This window comes from Danio aesculapii, chromosome 12 (genome assembly GCF_903798145.1).
Source record: "Danio aesculapii chromosome 12, fDanAes4.1, whole genome shotgun sequence".
Lineage (NCBI taxonomy): Eukaryota > Metazoa > Chordata > Actinopteri > Cypriniformes > Danionidae > Danio > Danio aesculapii.
Window position 1 is genome coordinate 32,161,182 of NC_079446.1, and position 19,819 is coordinate 32,181,000.

Below are 19,819 nucleotides of genomic sequence, written 5' to 3' on the forward strand. Positions count from 1 at the left end.
ATAATAGGCCAATATTAGTGTAATGAGTTATCAACCAGACATCATGTCAAGGAACTGTTTTTCTTAAAATATTATTTATAAATTTTCCGATTACATAAAGTAAATATAATTACAAAAAATAAAATAATTTGTCTCATAATTAATGTTGTGGGATTGCATTTTTGAACTTGAAGAACAGCCCTGTGATGACTTTGACTTTGGAAATAATGTCTTGTATTATAATGTCTAAATATTTATTTATTCATTTTCTTTTCGGCTTAGTCTCTTTATTCATCAGGGGTCGCCACAGCGGAATGAACCACCAACTATTCCAGCATATGTTATTACACAGCGGATGTCCTTCCAGCTGCACCTCAGCACCAGGAAACACTCTTACATTCACATTCTCTAGCGCATGTCTTTGGACTGTGGGGTAAACCGGAGCACACCGGAGGACACCCACGTGAACACGGGGAGAACATGCAAACTCCACACAGAAATGCCTACTCGTCCAGCCGAGGCTCGAACTAGCAACCTTCTTGCTGTGAGGTGACAGTGCTATCCACTGCGCCACCATGTCGCTGTGTATTTTCCAAATGTTATATTCAAAATTGTTAACACCAGATATTCTCCTTAGCATCAACCACAGAAGCTGTGTATGTGTATTTTATAAGTAAGCCACCTTCAGAAAAAAATAATGCAATTTGGTACCATTTCAGCATTTACATTTAGAAACAAAATATTTTATATTCAGAATATCCCAGAAAAATATTATAGAATTTAAGTTATTCTAACTGCACAAAATAACTTAGCATTTGTCCTATATGGCAATAAATGCACACAAGTTAAGTACATAAGTATATCTCTGCAACACTTTAGCTTATTCATACAATCAGCTTGGTTTGTGATATGACAACCTACAGTAGGTTTGGCACCGTGCCATCACAATTTACTTTATGCAAATCAATTTTGCATCACAGTTCGCCTGTTGTAACTGATGTAAAATATTTCACCCAAAAATGAAAATTCTGTTCTCATTTAGTCACCCTTCATTTGACTTTGACTTTGTTCTGTTGAACACTGTTTTGGAACAAGTCAAGGATGAGTAAATAATGACAGCATTTTCATTTTTGGGGGGTAAACTATCCCTGCAAAGATTTTGAAAGAATCTATTTCTTCAGAATTTAATAGGTTTTCTATGAGACCATAGATATGATGACTGCACCTTGTTTTTAAAATTATAAGCATCTACTTTAAACTATGTCATTTAGACATAAAATCATAAAAATGCCTTCATCTAAGTCAGGGGTTCCCAAACTTTTCAGCCCACGACCCCTAAAATAACAATGCCAGTGGCTCGTGACCCACAAATTCCTCTGAGCTGGTTATAAATATACAAACGTTACTTATATTGACAACACAAAAAAGTGCAACAGCCTAACAACCATTACATTTTTATAGTCATTTATTAATTTGTTTAATTTAATTTTAGGGGCGACTCGGAGGCGCAGTGGGTAGTGGCTGGGTCAGCTGGCATTTCTGTGTGCCATCTTCTCATTGTTCGGGTGGGTTTCCTCTGAGTGCTCCGGCTTCCCCTACAAGTCCAATAAGTGAATTGGGTAAGCTAAAATTGTCCGTTGTGTATGTGTGTGAATGGGAGTGTTTGGGTGTTTCCCAGTGATGGGTTGCAGCTGGAAGGGCATCCGCTGTGTAATGCATATGCTGGTAATTGGCGGTTCATTTCACTGTGGCAACCCCAGATTAATAAAGAGACTAAGCCGAAAAGAAAATGAATGAATTAATTAATTAAATTTTTACCTCTGTTGGGCACAATGTTTTCAGTCTATTCTTGGTTTAATTTTGGAGACTGCCAATCAGAGGTCATCCTCAATGTTCTGTAGTGGCCTGTATTTATTTTTAATGTATTTGATTGCCATAAAGGTGTCAGAAAGTTTAACCTAGTGCTATAAAATTAATCTGCTGCAGTTTACACTATTGCTGTGTTTTTAATCTAACGTAAACACACCAATCCTATGAAAAAAAAAATTAAAAAGCTGATGGTTTTTCATTTGCCTGTTGTTGTCTTTTACTATTAAAAACTACTATTTTTATGGTTAAAATATGGTAATTCTAATAGTTTAATAAAATTCATTTATTTTGGAAATCACCAAGCTTTAGAAATCAGTAATGAACTTAATCACATTTTATATTATGTTATCAAATAATTAAATATTTCCAATGACCAAACATCAGCCTTATGTTTGAATATGATGCACAACCGCATGAACAATTAAATCTTATTTGAGAACATGACCGACACGCATGATGCCATACAGTGCACATAGGCTACTAGAAAGAAAGGATTTTATAACACGTGAACCGATCCAGCCGTGACTTCATTCACCTATTTAGAGCTCGTCTGCGGGCTCTGACTAATGTACTCAAAAGTGAACAACACCGTGATCACAATTCAGTGGCCGCTTCGACTATAACTGACAGCTGGTCAACCAGTCAGCTGATCGGCCACAGCTAAAGAGAGCTGGAACTGACACCCACTGACATCTACTAGACCGGCTCTCAATCCCAGAGCACATCTAAGTTTAACACAGGACAGAGACTGACACACGAGTGGGGACAAGGGACTGTCTGGGACGCCTTGCTGTTCCTGTACCGTTTGTTGGTCGAAGCTCTTTTATTTTTCTCTGGAGTTTGGCTTTTAAATTGGATGAAATATGAATGTTCAGAAGTGCGCCAGGTGTGGGTTTGTGGTATACCCAGCGGAGAAGGTCAATCTTATTGGTCAGGTAAGGCTTTAAATGTGTCTCAGTGCACTTACGAATTGAAATAATAGTTTTTAGATTATTGCAAGGACTTTTTAGTTTGGTATAACTATATTTTTTGAAGCAAACAAGACCATGAGGGATTAATTAAAGAGACAGTTCACCCAAAAATGAGAATTTATTCACTATTTACTCACATTAAAGTGGCTCCAAACTTTTATAAGTTTCTTTATTCTGTTAAAAACTAATGAAGATGTTTTAAAAAAAGCTGAAAATCTGCAACCATCGATTTTCATAGTAGGAAACCCAAATACTGGGAGTTAATGGTTACAGGTTTCCAGCATTCTTCAAAACATCTTTTTTTGTGTTCAACAGAAGAAAGAAACTCAAATAGGTTTGGAACAAGTAAAGGTTTCAGTTTTGAGCTAACCCTTTAAGCTAGACAGATATTTATGAAGAGGAAATTAAAATATATGTTTACTTTTTTTAATGTTTCGCATTTATACGTCCCTCTTTTCTCTTTCAGAACTGGCACAAAGCATGTTTTCACTGCGAGGTTTGTAAGATGGTTCTGACTGCCAATAATTATGTGAGCCATCAAAAAAGACCGTACTGCCAAGTGTAAGATTTTTTTTTGGCTTGGATCTTATTTTTAATCAATGCATTGTTTTTCAATGCTTCAATTTGCATCATTTAGTACTGTCATGTGTTGAATATGTAATAATTTGTCTCTCGTATCTCACAGGCATAACCCAAAGAACAACACTTTTACAAGTGTTTATGAGACACCAGTCAACATCAATGCAAAGAAGCAATCAGAGGCAGTCAGTGAGGTGAGGTTTTGTTTACATCGCAGACACCACAAAACATTACCAAGTACCCGATACACCGTTTCTGGTTTCTCTAACATTATTTGATTGTGTGATACTCTAAGGTAATTCATACCATTTCAATTTACTAGAACTTCTATGTTAAGCTGCTTTGACACAATCCACATTGTAAAAGTGCTATAGAAATAAACATGAATTTAATTGAATTGGCTCAATTATTAAAAATGAAGTAAGGTATAATGTACATTCAGCTCATTTTTATCTTACAGTAAACCCCCCTTTTTAAGCAATTTATTATTCTACATATTACAGTACTTGGCATTTTCAGAATCAGAATCAGAAAGAGCTTTATTGCCAGGTATGTTCACACATACGAGGAATTTGTTTTCGTGACAGAGCTTCTACAGTGCAACAGGATTACAGAGACAGGACAAAAAACAGATAATAAATATATAAAAAAATAAATAAATAAAAAATAGAATTAGTGAGTGCAAATATACAGATTGACAAGTGTATGTACATGTTTATTACTATATACAACGTTACAACCTTTTACTAAATACTGTATAGTACACTATATTTATTATATATATATATATATATATATATATATATATATATATATATATATATATATATATATATATATATATATATATATATATATATATATATATATATATATATATATAGTTATTATATAAGAAAGTGGACATTATTTTATCAGTTTTCTTATAGAGACATTACAAATATTTTATGTTAGATATTCTAATACTGTGAACTGCTTTTGAACACAAGAATATGAAACATGTAAATATTTAAAACAAAATATTAATAACTTGGAAAATTTAAGCTTTAATTTTAGGCATGCAATAACTCTAAACCAACGCTTAACCCCAAACAAAATATTTGCTGCTAATTAAAATGACACAGTGAGCAGTTAGACCTTCTTTAAAAAATATATATTTTATACAATGCTCAGCATATAGAAATACACCCCTCAAAAATCTATCTTTTAAATTCATATTTTTAATAGGAAGCTATACAATATTATATTTGTGCATATACATTAGATTATTCAGTACTGAAGACAAATCTGGAGCTTATCTAACAAAATAACTTATGATAACGGACCAAAAACGTGTTCACCCAAATTTATATGTTATAGAAAAATATTAAAGACAAATTTAAAAAAGAGGAATAATTGAAAAATTTTGTTAAAATTTTGTAGGCTGTATTTTTGTATTTGTAGGCTGAATTTAATTGTATTATCTTTTAATTTCTAAATATGTTTGGTGACTAAAATATTATTTTAATAACTATATCTGTTTAATAAATCTGTTTTGTTTAAATGCAACAAAATACATTGCGTATATTCACTAAGAAATAGATAAAAATATTAATTTTCAATTATGCTGAGCGCTGTAATCAAATCTAATCAAATTTACTTAATCAAAAAAATCATACAAATTCAGAGAAACCTTGCAGTTGAACTGTTTAGGCTGCCTCTTGGTGGTCCATGTATGTGCTGTCTGGCTATTTCTATCCAATTTACAAGCAAAAAAACTATTTAAACATAATGCAATATGGGTCGTTTTGCTTGTAATACCCCCTATATGAGCTGGGTCAAAGGGTTGTTTTTAGGAGAGCTCAAAGGCCCCGGTGACTCTACAGGTTTGGAATGAGAACTGCATCTCTCCGGTTATTTCAGTGGTGTGACACGATACTCTACTCGAGCCTTCTTTATGTATTTGCTGTTTAAATTTATACCACATGAACAGCCCACCTCTCTTCCTTTCTTGCTTCCTTTCCCTCCCTCTCTCGCTCCCTTTCTCTGAATCCCTCTCAGCTGCCTCCGTCTGTCAGTGGTCTTCACGCAAACGGACAGAGCGCAGACCACCATACTGTACTTCCAGATCAAAAACTATTTTCATTCAGATAACCACTGATGCTGCCGTTCTGTGAATATGTGAATATGGCCTGTGATTGTCAAAATCATACACAGATCACATTTTGTGAATGTTTTTAATTATTTTGGCAGTTATAACAAAAGTACAGGATATAATAAATAATTACAACAAAACTGAAATATTGTAATAAACATAAACGTATAGCAGTATGTTATACTGTACTTTAATATTTCCCATTGTACTTTATTTTTCTCATTGTGCAACTTTGACAACAGGAAGCCATCCTGTGAAATTTATATTATCATGCTCCCCAATGATTTTTAACAGAGAGATCTAGTAGATAGTAGAACACTATTTTAAATATAATAGTTTTAATGACTCATTTCTAATAATTCATTTCTTTTTGTATGTATGTATGTATGTATGTATGTATATTTTTAAGGCTTAACGAAGTTAATTAGGTTAAGTATATATATACACATTTTTTTCCTTTTCTTTTTAATCCTGGAGGCTAATTATTTTGACCTTACCAATTTTCATTTCATTTTTCATTCTAGCCAAAATAAAAGAAATCAAACTTTATGCAGGAGAAAGATATAGTATAAATATAAAAAAGAAAATTCACAGGGCTAATCATTTTGTCTGGTCTTACTAAATCAATGGTTGACAAATGGGTAAATTTAAATATTTAAATTGACAGTAATTTAAAGATTATGTCATCAAATTATTCTTGTTCTGAATAAGATTTTTTATTATTTTTATTTTTTTGAAAGTTTTATTTATTTATTTATTTTTCCTTTTTTCACGGTTTTCCTTAATATGATATGGCAGTATATAAACACTTTTATACGAAAACTATCAAGTTAAACTTGCTATAACTTAAAAAACTTTGTTGAAACCACATTAACTTATTAAAATAAGTTAAATCAACATAAAATATTTGTGGTCTTGACTTTTTGTCATAAAATCTTTTACAGTGGGTATTATGTAATCTGCTCGGTTAAATTACTATCATTATTGTTACTACTATTATCATTTTCCTTTAGGTTTGGTTTCTGTATGTTTGTTACTTGCATTAATAATAATAATAATAAAAAGGTTTTTATATAAACCTTTAACCATTTTGGACCAACAGTAACAGCTCTTAATTAATATCTCTCTGTTTTCCAGAATAAGTATAGGGAAGAAGGGGAGCGTTTTATGTCCACGTTCCACTATGATATGAGATCCAAAGAAATCGAGCAAGCTCGTAAGGCCAGCCAGCTTGCCAGTCAGGTGAGTAACCACAAAGACTCTGTAACTCTGTAGGAATAAGAATAAAAATAAGGCTTCAACATATGACAGGTTTCTAATCTTTCTAAAAGCAGCAAGGTTACCAAACTGAATTTGTGGGCCAGCAGTCATTTTACTCGGGCAGTGTTACGAGCCAGGAGATCGTACGTGTGTCACAAACACAGAAGACCATTAGTGACGTGAGTGATTTTATTTGATGAACAAATGCTTTACATTTTTCTGCATTGTTTAACGGATAAGTAATGTATTGTGGACATTTGGGCTGCAGGTGGAATATAAACGAGGCCATGAGACGCGAATGTCGCAGTTTACTTCTGTTGCAGACTCACCCGAGGTGTTGCATGCCAAGACTGGAGTATCACTGGCCAGTGATGTAAGGATTTATGTTTCTAAAAGTTTCTCTTTTTTACAACTTTTACAGTTTATTTGAAGCAGTAAAGTGTCATGTTATACAGTAAATGTGACAGTAATAGCAGTAATAGCAATTTCTTTGTCATATTTCTCAACTGTAAAAAATACTGGTTGCTTTAATTTTTTAAGCTAAATCAAATTAACCTCATTTGAAATTAACCAGTAATTTGAACTTATTTTATATTGAACTGACTTAAAACAACTTGCATAACTCATAAAATTAAGTTGAAACATGATTAACTTGGTTTAATAAGTTACAAATAACTAAAAACATATGTTGTCATGACTTATTGATCAATTAATTTTTGACAGTGTAAAAACTGTCAGTCATACAGTTGAAGTCAAAATTATTAGCCCCCCTGAATTATTAGCCCCTCTGTTCATTTTTTCCCCAATTTCTGTTTAACGGAGAGAAGATTTTTTCAACACATTTCTAAACCTAATAGTTTTAATAACTCATCTCTAATAACTGATTTATTTTATCTTTGCCATGATGACAGTAAATAATATTTTACTAGATATTTTTCAAGACACTTCTATACAGCTTAAAGCTTAAAGTCTTATTTGTTTTATTTTGGCTAGAATGAAAGCAGTTTTCAATTTATTAAAAACCATTTTAAGGTCAAAATTATAACCCCCTTTAAGCTATATATTTTTTCAATAGTCTACAGAATAAACCATCGTTATGCAATAACTCGCCTAATTACCCTATCCTGCCTAGCTAACCTAATTAACCTAGTTAAGCCTTTAAATGTCACTTTAAGCTGTATAGAAGTGCCTTGAAAAATATCTAGTCAAATATTATTTACTGTCATCATGGCAAAGATAAAATAAATCAGTTATTAGAAATGAGTTATTTAAACTATTATGTTTAGAAATGTGTTGAAGTTTTTTTTTTTTTATCTCCGTTAAACAGAAATTGGTAAAAAAAAATAGGCAGAGCGGCTAATAATTCAGGGGGGCTAATAATTCGACAGTATATATACATACGTGTGTTTATGATTAATATGTATTAATCTTGTAAAGTTTATTTAAATAAGTCTTTTATAGTGAGCAAGGCTGCATTTACATGCATTTGTTAAAAAAATAACAACAGTATATTTAGTTGTATTGTGGCTTATTATTACAATTAATTTTTCTATTTCAGTATATTGTAAATGTAGTTTATTACTGTGATGGAAAAACTGAATTTCTCCCCTGACCTCTCATTATTGTTTTTACATTTACATTTACATTTATATTTAGTCATTTAGCAGACGCTTTTATCCAAAGCGACTTACAAATGAGGACAAGGAAGCAATTTACACAACTATAAGAGCAACAGCGAATAAGTGCTATAGACAAGTTTCAGGTGTGTAAAGTCTAAGAAGCTAAGCATTAGAAATTTATTTATTTATTATTTTTTTTTTTTGGGAGAGAGTACAGTTAGTGGTATAGCCAGAGAGGCAGTTACAGATTAGGAAGGAAAGTGGAGACTAAACATATCCTTTTGGTTCTCATAAAACATTTCTTTTCATGACTTGTGCTAAAAATTAATAATAGTTAGTTAGATTTCTTTAGCAAGTGCATTTTAAATATATATTCAGGTGATCCTGAAGCCATTTCTTTTATGTCATGAAAATTAAATTACAATAAAAACTGTTCTTTTAAATGGTACGTTCATCAAAGAATCTCAAAAGAAAAACATAATTAATGAAAAAAATATTTAAAAACTATTTTTAATAATAAGCACATGCAAACCAACATTTGCGGCATTAAATCAACATATAAGAATAATTATTATGAAGTGACACTGAAGAAATGATATTGAAAGTCTACTTATAGCAATCAAATACATGAATTTTATTTTATTTTTTTGTAAAAATATGATTATACAATTTTGACTATTGTTCATCAGATAAATTCAGCCTTGGTAAACAGATTAGATAAGACTAGATACTATGTTATTGCACAAACTGTGTTTCTAATCAGTGTTTTCCTGCTGATTTTCAGGTGAAATACACAGAAGAATATGAGCAATCTAAAGGAAAGGGTAGTTTCCCAGCCATGATCACCCCAGGATATGAAATGGCAAAGAAAGCCAATACACTGGCTAGCAATGTAAACGTAACCATTTAAAAAAAAAATTTACACTTATGTGAGTATGAGTGACGTGATATGATTTATTATGTCTGCTTTTCATTCAGTTGGAGTATAAGAAAGGCCATGAAGAACGGGTATCAAAATACACCACTGTGACAGATACTCCTGACGTACTTCTAGCTAAAACTCAAGGGAAGATTGTCAGTGATGTAAGTGAATGGAATATTGATGTTCTTTGTAGCCACATTCTGTATTATACATACATCCTAACTGCGCATCATATTAAATAGCATGTCTACACTGAGGGCTATGAACAGCAGAGGGGCAAAGGCAGTTTTCCTGCCCACTTCACTCCAGGATACCAGGTGGCCAAAAAAGCAGGAGACATGGCCAGCAAGGTAAGTGTCCAATAATGTGTCAATTTCATGTGCATGTGAAGAATCATAGTTTTTTTAAACACTGTCTTTATTCATTTTTTGGAACTTTTAACATGTACTAAACAATGGAAAACATAAAATAATAATAATAATAATTTAAAATATAAAAAATTACAATTACGTGTATATAAATAAATGCATGTATATACATATACAATATTAAGGTATCAAAGCAATGGTATATTAATAGCAGGTGACACAAGATACAAGTTATATGGACAAAGGATTCATCTCATCTTCCTTCAAGAAATCCTACAAAGGGATTCCATATGGGATTCCATATTTTTTGAAAAACGTCCGGTTTTCTCTTTATCTAACTATATACATACATTTTTCTAATGACATAAAATGAGACAATTCTTTGTTTAAAAGAAGAGCTTTTATAAGCTATTATAAGTTTTGCATGTAATAAACATGCAGAATCGTGGTTAGCAGTGTTGTTTTTGTGCAGGTGAAATATCAACAGAAATACGAGCAGGAGATTAAAGGCAAGGCCAGCACTGAAGCAGGAGCTGCTGAATTTGCTTTGGCCAAAGAAAATGCAGAGCACTTCAGCCAGGTGACACAGTGCTCTTCTGTATATTGTATACCGTGTTTTTGAAGTTTTTTACATCATATGTAAATGCATCATCATATATGCCTCTAATTCCTTTAGCATGCCTATACTGAAGAATATGAACAGCAGAGAGGCAAAGGGAGCTTCCCTGCTATGATTACCCCTGGATACCAGATGGCCAAGAAAGCTCATGACATCGCCAGTGATGTAAGTGTCCACACTGTTTAAGGGGTCTGTCGTTTTAGAAGATCTACATTTCACAGTTGAAAGCAGATCTGTTCTGTCTCAGCTAGGATATAAACATACACTGTAAAAAATGCTGGGTTCCACACAATCGATTTGTGTTGGGACGACATGAAGGAATGAAGTTAACTCAGTTTTTACAAATTTAACTTAAGTGGATTGAACGTAAAACAATTAAGTTGTCCCAAAAGAACTCAAGAATTTTGCTGTATTAGCTTATTTTAAATAAGTAGTTTAAACAAACAGCAAAAAAAAATATATATATATATATGTTTGTTTAAACTACTTATTTAAAATAAGCTAATACAGCACAATTCTTGAGTTCTTTTGGGACAACTTAATTGTTTTACATTCAACCCACTTAAGTTAAATTTGTAAAAACTGAGTATATATATATATATATATATATATATATATATATATATATATATATATATATATATATATATATATATATATATATATATATATATATATATTTTTTTATTATTATTATTTTTTTATATATAGATTATTTTTTAAGGGGTGTCACAATCTCAGCTGGGTCAGTTGGCATTTCTGTGTGAAGTTTGCATGTTCTCCCAGTGTTCACATGGGTTTCCTCCGGGTGCTCTGGTTTCCCCCACAAGTCTAAAGACATGCGATGTAGGTTAATTGGGTAAGCTAAATTGTCCGTAGTGTATGTGTGTGAATTAATGTGTATGGATGTTTTCCAGTGATGGGTTGCAGCTGGAAGGGCATCCACTGTGTAAAACATGTGCTTGATTAGTTGGCTGCTCATTCCGCTGTGACGACCCCAGATTAATAAATAGACTAAGCCGAAAAGAAAATGAATGAATGAATGAATGAATGAATGAATATATATATATAAATATTTTGAGAGTTCAGTATATGTTGTCATCTAGGCAAGGCAAGTTTATTTGTATAGCACATATTATACATAATGGTAATTCAAAGTGTTTACAAGCTCAAGAAGTTTGATAGATAAAAGAATTGTAAAATAAGCACAAAATAAACATAAATTAAAAACAACAAAGAATTAAAATGATTAAAAACTGATGTGAAAAATGTTTTCTACACTGTTAAAAAATCCTGTACACTGCTGAGTTCCACAATTCCTTCGTGTTGTCCCAACACAAATCAATTAAATTAATTGTTTTTACAAATTTAAGTGGACTGAAAACAATTACGTTCTTCCAAAAAAAAAAAACTCAATAGTTATGATGTTTCAGCTCATTTTAAATAAGTAGTTTAGACAGGCAGCAAAATAATTTTTTGAGTGAATTTTGCATAGAAACACAATTGGTTAAAGCATCAAAAAAGGCGATTTGAAGAGTTTATTTGCAAAAACAAATAACTCAATTTTGAATCACTTTCTGATATTATCTTTTTATGTTGTGCATTAAAGAGTACAATTGCAAAAACATGATTGAAAACTGAAGTTTGTTAGTAATTTTCTGAAATCATGTTTTTACATTGAGTTTTGAAGAAAACAACTGCAAAGACACGATTTCTGAAAAATGATTAAAAAAAGGGATTATACATTTTTGCAAATGAACACTTCATGTTTTCAGACAGGTTTTTATATATTTTTAGATAACACATTACAGATGTTTTAAATTCAGAGGAGTTATAAAATAATATTTGGTGGAATAACCCCAACTTTCAATCATAACAAGTGGAAATTGCGCAGTTGTCATTTTCTGCGAACAAATACTCTAAAGGGGGTCACACACCAGAAGCGACCTGCTTAAGTGACAATATTTTTATGTGAAACTTTGAATAAAAGCAATCAGAAATTAAAAGAATAGAAGAAATATTACTATATTACTCAAACCCATGCCTATATTATAATTAGTAAATAGCTGTTTTCCATAGCTGTATATACTGTTAGTAACACTAAAATAATACTGGTCCCAGTTAAAGCTTGACACCTTGACTTTCCATCGCCGAGTGGATTATGCACATTTTCTCTTTTCACTCCCTCCACGAATCCATTCTTGTCACTCTGGAGGCCTCAGGACACATGCAGACCAACATACCAACTGCCTAAATGACTGATTGTGTTTGTTCTGTCATGTCAAAGGAATTCAGGCATCCTGCACAGTAGATTGAGCTCTTTCTGGTATTGTTGTGTTTGAACACCTTCTTCATCCCCCTCTGTCCATTTTTAACCTGCAGCTGAAATACAAGAAGGATTTCAACAAGATGAAGGGATCTTCTGCATACCACACTCTAACCACCGATGACAACCTGGCTCTGATGAGCGCACGCAAAATCAACAAGCTTGTGAGCGAGGTAAGCAGCGTACGCCTTTGCTCCATGGCATTGTACTCATTTAAAGAAACCCTTAGGCCAAGTTTACACCAATCATTAAGATGAATTTTTGTTGATCTGTGGACAAGTACACTCTCAGAAAAAAAGGTACGCGAGCTGTCACTGGGGTGGTACATTTTCAGAAGGTACATGTTTGTACTTAAAGGGTACATATATTGGTACCTCAAAAGTATATATTAGTACCTACAAATGTTAAGAGGAACACCTTTGTACTTTTAAGGTGCTAATATGTACCCTTGAGGTAATAATATTAATATTCAAATTTGTACTTTTTGAAAAGGTAGTGACAGCTCGCGAACCTTTATTTCTGAGAGTGTAGAAGATGTTAAATACATGTTTAAATTGGGTCTGAGGTTGTTCACTTTTTATCACTTTCAGAAAAACTTGAAAAGACATTCAATCAGATCGTTTTTTTTTCATGTAGACACACGAAGCGAAGTCTTTTGAAGGGTCAGTTTGCCCAAAAATGAAAACTCTGTTTTAATTACTCGCCCTCATGTTGTATCAATCCTCTGATGCTTTTGTTCATCATTGAAACACAAATTAAGATATATTAGATGAAATCGAAGAGCTCTCTCATCCTCCATAGACAACAACGGTCACAAGATGTTCAAACCGAAAACATTGTCAAAACATCTAGTGTGACTAATGTTCAACTATAATCATACGAAGCTTCATGAACTATTTTGTGCACACCAAAAAAACTAAATATGACTTTGTTCAGATCAGATATGTCAGATGAGAGTGTGTGGTTACTATGGGCTATGCTGCACTTGCATGTTACGCTGCTGACTGTATTGTAATATAAAGTAATGTGCATTTATATAGTGCATTTATTGTGTTAGGGCATACATGGCTCTTTTCAGTCATGTCTGGGGGTCTGGGGGTTGATGTAATAGCAATAAATTGTACTGTCTATAAACATACACTCGAACCTGTTGCAGAAGATAAGATCCTGGCAGGCACAGGATGTCAACATGACGTCAGATTGACGTTATACTCTAATGTCATGGGTATGTTGCATTTTGTTTGGAAATAACATCGCATTGATATCAGAACCCAACGTCAGGCCAATGGCAATGTCCTACGTCCAACCTAAAATCAACCAAATTTCAATGTCTAATGATGTTACAGCTTGTGTGGATACCAGATGTCTATCAGATGTTGGATTTTGGTTGCCATACCTGATAAATAAATGTCAGAATTTGATGTCAGTTTAAGATGCTGGCTCAACGTTGGATTTTGGTCACTTTCCAACACATCCTAAAATCAACCAAATGTCAATGTCATTTGACATCATTATTGGATGTCAAAATAACATTGTCTTTAGATGCTGGGTAGACATTGAATTGTGGTCACCCAGCATCACGACCTAAATCTAACCTAATATTAATGGATTATGACATTGTGTGCCTGCTGAGATATAAGCAAACAACGTTGTTTATGAGGCTTCGTGATTACAGTTGAACCACTGAAGTAACATGCAATGCTTTGACAATTGTTTTTGGTTCACAGTCTAGACTTTAAATGTCTTGTGAACATTATTGTCTATGGACTATGAGTGAACTCCCAGGTTTCATCACAAATATTGATTAATTTGAGTTTCGACGATGAACAAATGTCTCAGGAGATTGAAATGGTATTAGGGTGAAATACTCCTGTATCTAAATATGGATGTGTTCTCCTCTTCTACTTGTATAATTGATTAGTTAGCTATGACGACAATTAACACTGCACCAATAGATGGCAAAAAACATGGACCATCACCAGATTCTGGTACGTTACTCTACAGTCATTCAACAAGTCAGCAAATGTGGACTGAACTTGTTTAACTGGCAAAAACAAGTGGCAACAAAGGCAACACACTAACCTAAGAAAATTGTCCATTGGTTGGCTTGTGTTTATTACGAATTGGCCTATACATTTGTAACATGATTTTCTGAGTAAGCTTTTTAGGATGCACAAGTGCCAAAAGTGAAAGAGAGGATCAGTATGCTCATCTGTCATCAGCTCAGCCAGACATAACGTCTCCACATCTGCATTCTTCACATCCCATGAACCCTCCTACTGAGCCCAGCCACACATGCACATAAACAAAAAACACATCATTGTTCTATTTTGACCCTCTCACATCTTTTTTGGATGCCAGTGTGTATACCTGATAACACTACATCCTCATCCTACCCTGATTTACAAGCAAATGTCAATTGGGCACATGGTTTTCTATATGCGGAGTAAGTGATAGAGACTTAAAGTTTCACTATATTATTGCCTACATGACCCAAATATCAAATATTATACAGGTTGAATACAAGAAGGACCTTGAGACCACCAAAGGCCACAGCATCAACTACTGCGAGACGCCACAGTTCAAGAATGTGTCAAAGATCGCCAAGTATACCAGTGATGTAAGTGCCTCATCAGTGATATGGTGGCTAAGAATGACAGCCTGTTCTATATTTATGCTGTTACTGTGCTGGGAACTTGTGCAAGCTCATTGTCTCTGTTTGTGTTTGCAGAATAAATATAAAGAGAATTACACCAATCACATGAAGGGCCACTATGAAGGGGGTGGCATCGACAAGAAGACCATGCATGCCATGAATGTCAGAAAGCTTGCCAGTGATGTAAGACGAAAATTATTTTAGGAACATTTGATTTTTCCTGTGTTTTTTGTTGCTCATGTTTAATTTTAAGAAATTAATGGAGATCATAACAGAATTGAAGTTAAATTCTTTATTATTATTATTATTTTTATTATTATTATTATTATAACCTTTATTTTACCAGGAAAGATTGAGATTAAAAATCTCTTTTACAAGAACGTCCTGGCCAAGATTAGGGAGTAAACATGTCACATGGGTCTAACAGACAACAAACAAAAAACAATTAACAGTTAACATGAATCACACATTGACAAACAAACTATTCAAAACATCATTTAAAAACATTAGGTGAAATCAATTTTTTAAACTGCAACTTTATTTGTAGATTATTCCATGTAAAAGGTGCTGCATATTTAAACGCATTTTCCCCCATCTCAGTCTGCATTTTAGGAACAGACAGTAAATAAATACCCTGTGACCAAAGGCTATAGCTAAGGACAGGTTATTGCTTTTACAAAAGTAATTCTGGTCATATGAATGGAGTAAACCCGATATAGATTTGTAAATGCCAATGCTTGAGCCTACAAATGGAAAATTAGGCCAACCTACCCTGCATACAATACACAATGATGAGTAAGGGATTTAAAATATGTTGTAAATCTTAGTGCACCATGTTAAACAGTATCCAGTGCATACAGACTCTGAGACGAAGCATGAATAAAGATAACATCACTGTAGTCCTCAGCATTCACCGTGATTCTGAGTATTCCATTACTTTTTAAAGAAATCACAAGTAGTATATAGGTTAATACTTTGATTTTTTTAAATTATTTTTCTTTATTTTGGATACCTTACTCTTTAAATGTTTGGAGTTTGATGTAAAAATAAGATTTATTTTATAGCAACAAGGATGCATTAAATAATCAAAAGTTGCTAAAGGTTTAACACTGTTTTAACACTGATTTAACACAATGTTTCTTAAAATTTTCATAAATAATGAATTATGTTTAAAAAAATTTAATAGAATTTTTTTTCAAAATATTGATGTTTTTATTTTTTTACATTTAAGATCATATCATTTTAATTAAATAATAATAATTTTTCAATTTGAGTACAATGTGTTTTTAATAAAGATTTTTAAATATTATTCCCAGTCATATTCCCAGTATTCACATATTTTCTTTTCTTTTTTTTATTGTTAACAAAGCATACAGGCTGAAAAAAAGCAATATAATAAAATATATCAATTCAACTACGCCCACTCCCATCCCCTGCACTCTGGGGAAACCGAAGTACAGTATCAAGTATCAATTATACAAAATAAGGCAATCATTCTGGATCCTAATCATTGTTTTGTGCATTAAACATGGAGATTTTGTCAGCAGCTGAAGTCAAGCTCTTTAATGTACCAAGTTCACTTGAGCTGTAGATAATTCCAACATCATAATGTCCTGACGTTGTACCAACCATTTGTAGGCGTCCAAATTATGTGCCAATGTTGGGCTAGTAGTTTTCTGCAGAAGTTAAACCAGCCAGCCAAACAGCTTTTTGTAGCTTGATAATGTTCAACATAGAATAATCACTCATTAATAGAATGGAAGGATTCGGCACAGGATTTTCAATCATTGTAGATAAGATAACACACATCTCATTCCAAGATGTTTGTACTTTTCCACATTCCCACATCATATGAAAAAAGATCTGATATGTTCTATCACCATTTCAGATTTCCTACAAATCAGAATATGAACAAGAGAAGAATGTGCAGGGAGAGTACAACTATCCCGCCAACATTACCCCGTCCTATCAGTCACAGAAAAAACTGGAGCCGCTCAAAGATGTAAGTATTTAATTCCTGTTGTTGCTATAAACCACATTAAAAGTCCCTTGAATACAAAAGACTTACAAATTATGTGTAAACGTGCAAACTTATGTGGATGTCCATTTTTCCCCACACAGAAAAACTACAGGCAGCATATCGACAAGCTTAAGTTCAGCCAGGTTACAGACACTCCAGAAATTGTGCAAGCCAGAATCAATGCCCATCAGCTCAGTGACGTAAGTATCAATCATTTTATGTTTAAATTAACTTAGCATAACACATATAAATCTTACTTATATCTCCTGTTAAAGCTGAACTACAAAGCCAACTATGAGAAGACAAAGACCCAGTATACGTTATCTCAGGATATGCCAGAACTTAAGAAAGCCAAAGCCAATGCAGAGCTCGTCAGTGATGTAAGCCAATAATCATACGCTCGTCGGCACATTGTTTGTCATCCATTTATATAGTTCCTAGGAGTTGATTGGACTGTTAAGCGCTGTCTTTCTGCACGTTCACAGATCAAATATAAAGAGGACTGGGAGAAAAACAAATCCAAAGCATGTGAAATTGGCCTGGACACACTGACTCTCAAAGCTGCCAAAGCCTCTCGAGATCTGGCTAGTGATGTAAGAATGAAATGCTTAATATCAAAATGTAAAACTTAACTGAATGTCTTTTTCTTGGATTGATTGGATTTCTTGGGCTGTACAGATTAAATATAAGGAGTCCTACACAAAGAACAAGGACAAAGCCATTGGAATGGATGTGAGTGACTCCAAAACACTGCACTCCCTTCAGGTGGCCAAGCTAAGCAGTGAGGTAAACACTTTAGGTTGGGTCAAGTTAAACAAATGTTTTTTTTTTATTTATTTATTTACATTTTTTGCATTAAAGGGGTTATATGTAGAATTCAGTAACCTTTGTTTTTAGTGGCCCATCAGCTGTGGTGTAAAGTAACAAATTACAAACACTCAAATTACTGTAATTAAGTAGTTTTTCTCAGGATATGAAATTAACTAAGCAGTTTTAAAAATGTGTACTTTTACTTTCACTTGAGTACATTTTTAGTGCAGTATTGGTACTTTTACTCCACTACTTTCCTTCAACCTGCAGTCACTACTTTATTATTTCCTGTCTATTGGTGTTAGAAATATCACTCCTGTGACTCCTGTCCAATTAAATTGCACATAGAAGGTAAATCGCATCATAATGAACTACCTCAAGACATGGCGATTCATAATTGCAGCAAACTGTTTGGAAGCATTAAAAGTGTCCAAGAAGATGTCCAAAATCTTAACACGTATTGACCCAGAGACTGTTTAGATGCATGTCACTGATGAGAAGATGACGGATATTTACTGTATGATTACACCCAGCAGCCACAGGACGTCAACATGACGTCAGATTGACATTGTACCCCAACGTCGTGGGGATGTTGCATTTTGTTTGGAAATGTAACTCAGGTTGATGTTAGAACCCAACGTCAGGCTGACCCAACATCCAACCTAAAATCAAACAAATATCAACATCTAATGATGTTACAGCTTGATGTTGTGGAGACGTTACCATTATGACGTCTATCAGGTGTTGAATTTTAGTTGCCATACCTGACGAATAAATGTCAGTATTTGACATCAATATGATGTTGGTTTTAAATGTTGGCTCGACGTTGAATTTTGGTCACTTTCCAACACAACCTAAAATCAACCAAATATCAACATCATTTGACGTCGTTATTGGACATCAAAATAACATTGTCCTTAGATGCTGACTAGACATTGAATTTTGGTCTAACCTAATATTAACGTCTTATGATATTGTGTGTCTACTGGTCAGTAGCTAAATTAAATTGCACTACAGAGTGTTACATTTACCCACATCCCCAAATTACATGTAAATGCATCAGCTTTTCACAGCATAATACTCAGTACTCACTACTCTTGAGTACATATGAAAGGCAAGCAAGGCAAGTTAATTTATATAGCACATTTCATACACAGTGTTAATTCAAAGTGCTTTACATAAACAGGAATAAAAATGACACATATAAATAAAATAGAAACAAATAGAAAAACAGATAAAACAGCGTAAAGACCATATTCCAAAACACCGGTGTATCATATTTTCTCATTTTACTCTGGGACTTCCCCATTCTGGTGATCACCCCCCCCCCCCTACTTTTTACTCATACTTTCAACACAGGCTCATTGTGAAAACGTAGCCCTGTGGACGTTTCTGGAGACAGTGCACTCAATCGATAAAATTGGTTGGGTTTAGGAAAGGGGGAGGGTGGGTCAGCCGATCGTTCGCTCAGTCAGTCAGAAAGTCTGTCAAAAAGGGAGTCGACTGCGGCCTCTGGTGGGTTTACGCGAGAACAGCAGGCGCGAATGGCACTCGCAAGGGAAATTTGAGATCGTAAAAAGCGTACACAGCGACCTCTGGTGGATTCGTGAAAACAAAAACTGCAGAAAAACGTGCCGCTGGGATGTATTTCGCATTCTCCAGAAACGTCCGTGGAGGTACGTTTTCA

General features: G+C 33.6%; 1 protein-coding gene across 2 annotated transcripts in view; it reads left to right on the plus strand.

Annotated features, from left to right (window-relative positions):
• Positions 1 to 2,485: 2,485 nt before the first annotated feature.
• The window catches only part of nrap (nebulin-related anchoring protein), a 35,842-nt gene continuing 18,508 nt past the window's right edge, over positions 2,486 to 19,819 (plus strand). The window contains exons 1-19 of one of the 2 annotated variants that reach the window (XM_056469726.1): positions 2,486 to 2,783; positions 3,286 to 3,380; positions 3,505 to 3,592; positions 6,670 to 6,774; positions 6,864 to 6,971; positions 7,061 to 7,165; positions 9,196 to 9,303; positions 9,390 to 9,494; positions 9,576 to 9,683; positions 10,174 to 10,281; positions 10,378 to 10,485; positions 12,703 to 12,819; positions 15,162 to 15,266; positions 15,378 to 15,485; positions 17,191 to 17,304; positions 17,424 to 17,522; positions 17,598 to 17,702; positions 17,808 to 17,915; positions 18,001 to 18,108. In XM_056469726.1, coding sequence (XP_056325701.1) covers positions 2,712 to 2,783; positions 3,286 to 3,380; positions 3,505 to 3,592; positions 6,670 to 6,774; positions 6,864 to 6,971; positions 7,061 to 7,165; positions 9,196 to 9,303; positions 9,390 to 9,494; positions 9,576 to 9,683; positions 10,174 to 10,281; positions 10,378 to 10,485; positions 12,703 to 12,819; positions 15,162 to 15,266; positions 15,378 to 15,485; positions 17,191 to 17,304; positions 17,424 to 17,522; positions 17,598 to 17,702; positions 17,808 to 17,915; positions 18,001 to 18,108 — 1,974 coding nt within the window. In that variant the 5' untranslated portion in view covers positions 2,486 to 2,711. The remainder of the gene's footprint in view (positions 2,784 to 3,285; positions 3,381 to 3,504; positions 3,593 to 6,669; positions 6,775 to 6,863; positions 6,972 to 7,060; positions 7,166 to 9,195; positions 9,304 to 9,389; positions 9,495 to 9,575; positions 9,684 to 10,173; positions 10,282 to 10,377; positions 10,486 to 12,702; positions 12,820 to 15,161; positions 15,267 to 15,377; positions 15,486 to 17,190; positions 17,305 to 17,423; positions 17,523 to 17,597; positions 17,703 to 17,807; positions 17,916 to 18,000; positions 18,109 to 19,819) is intronic. The other variant, XM_056469727.1, reaches the window with a different exon arrangement.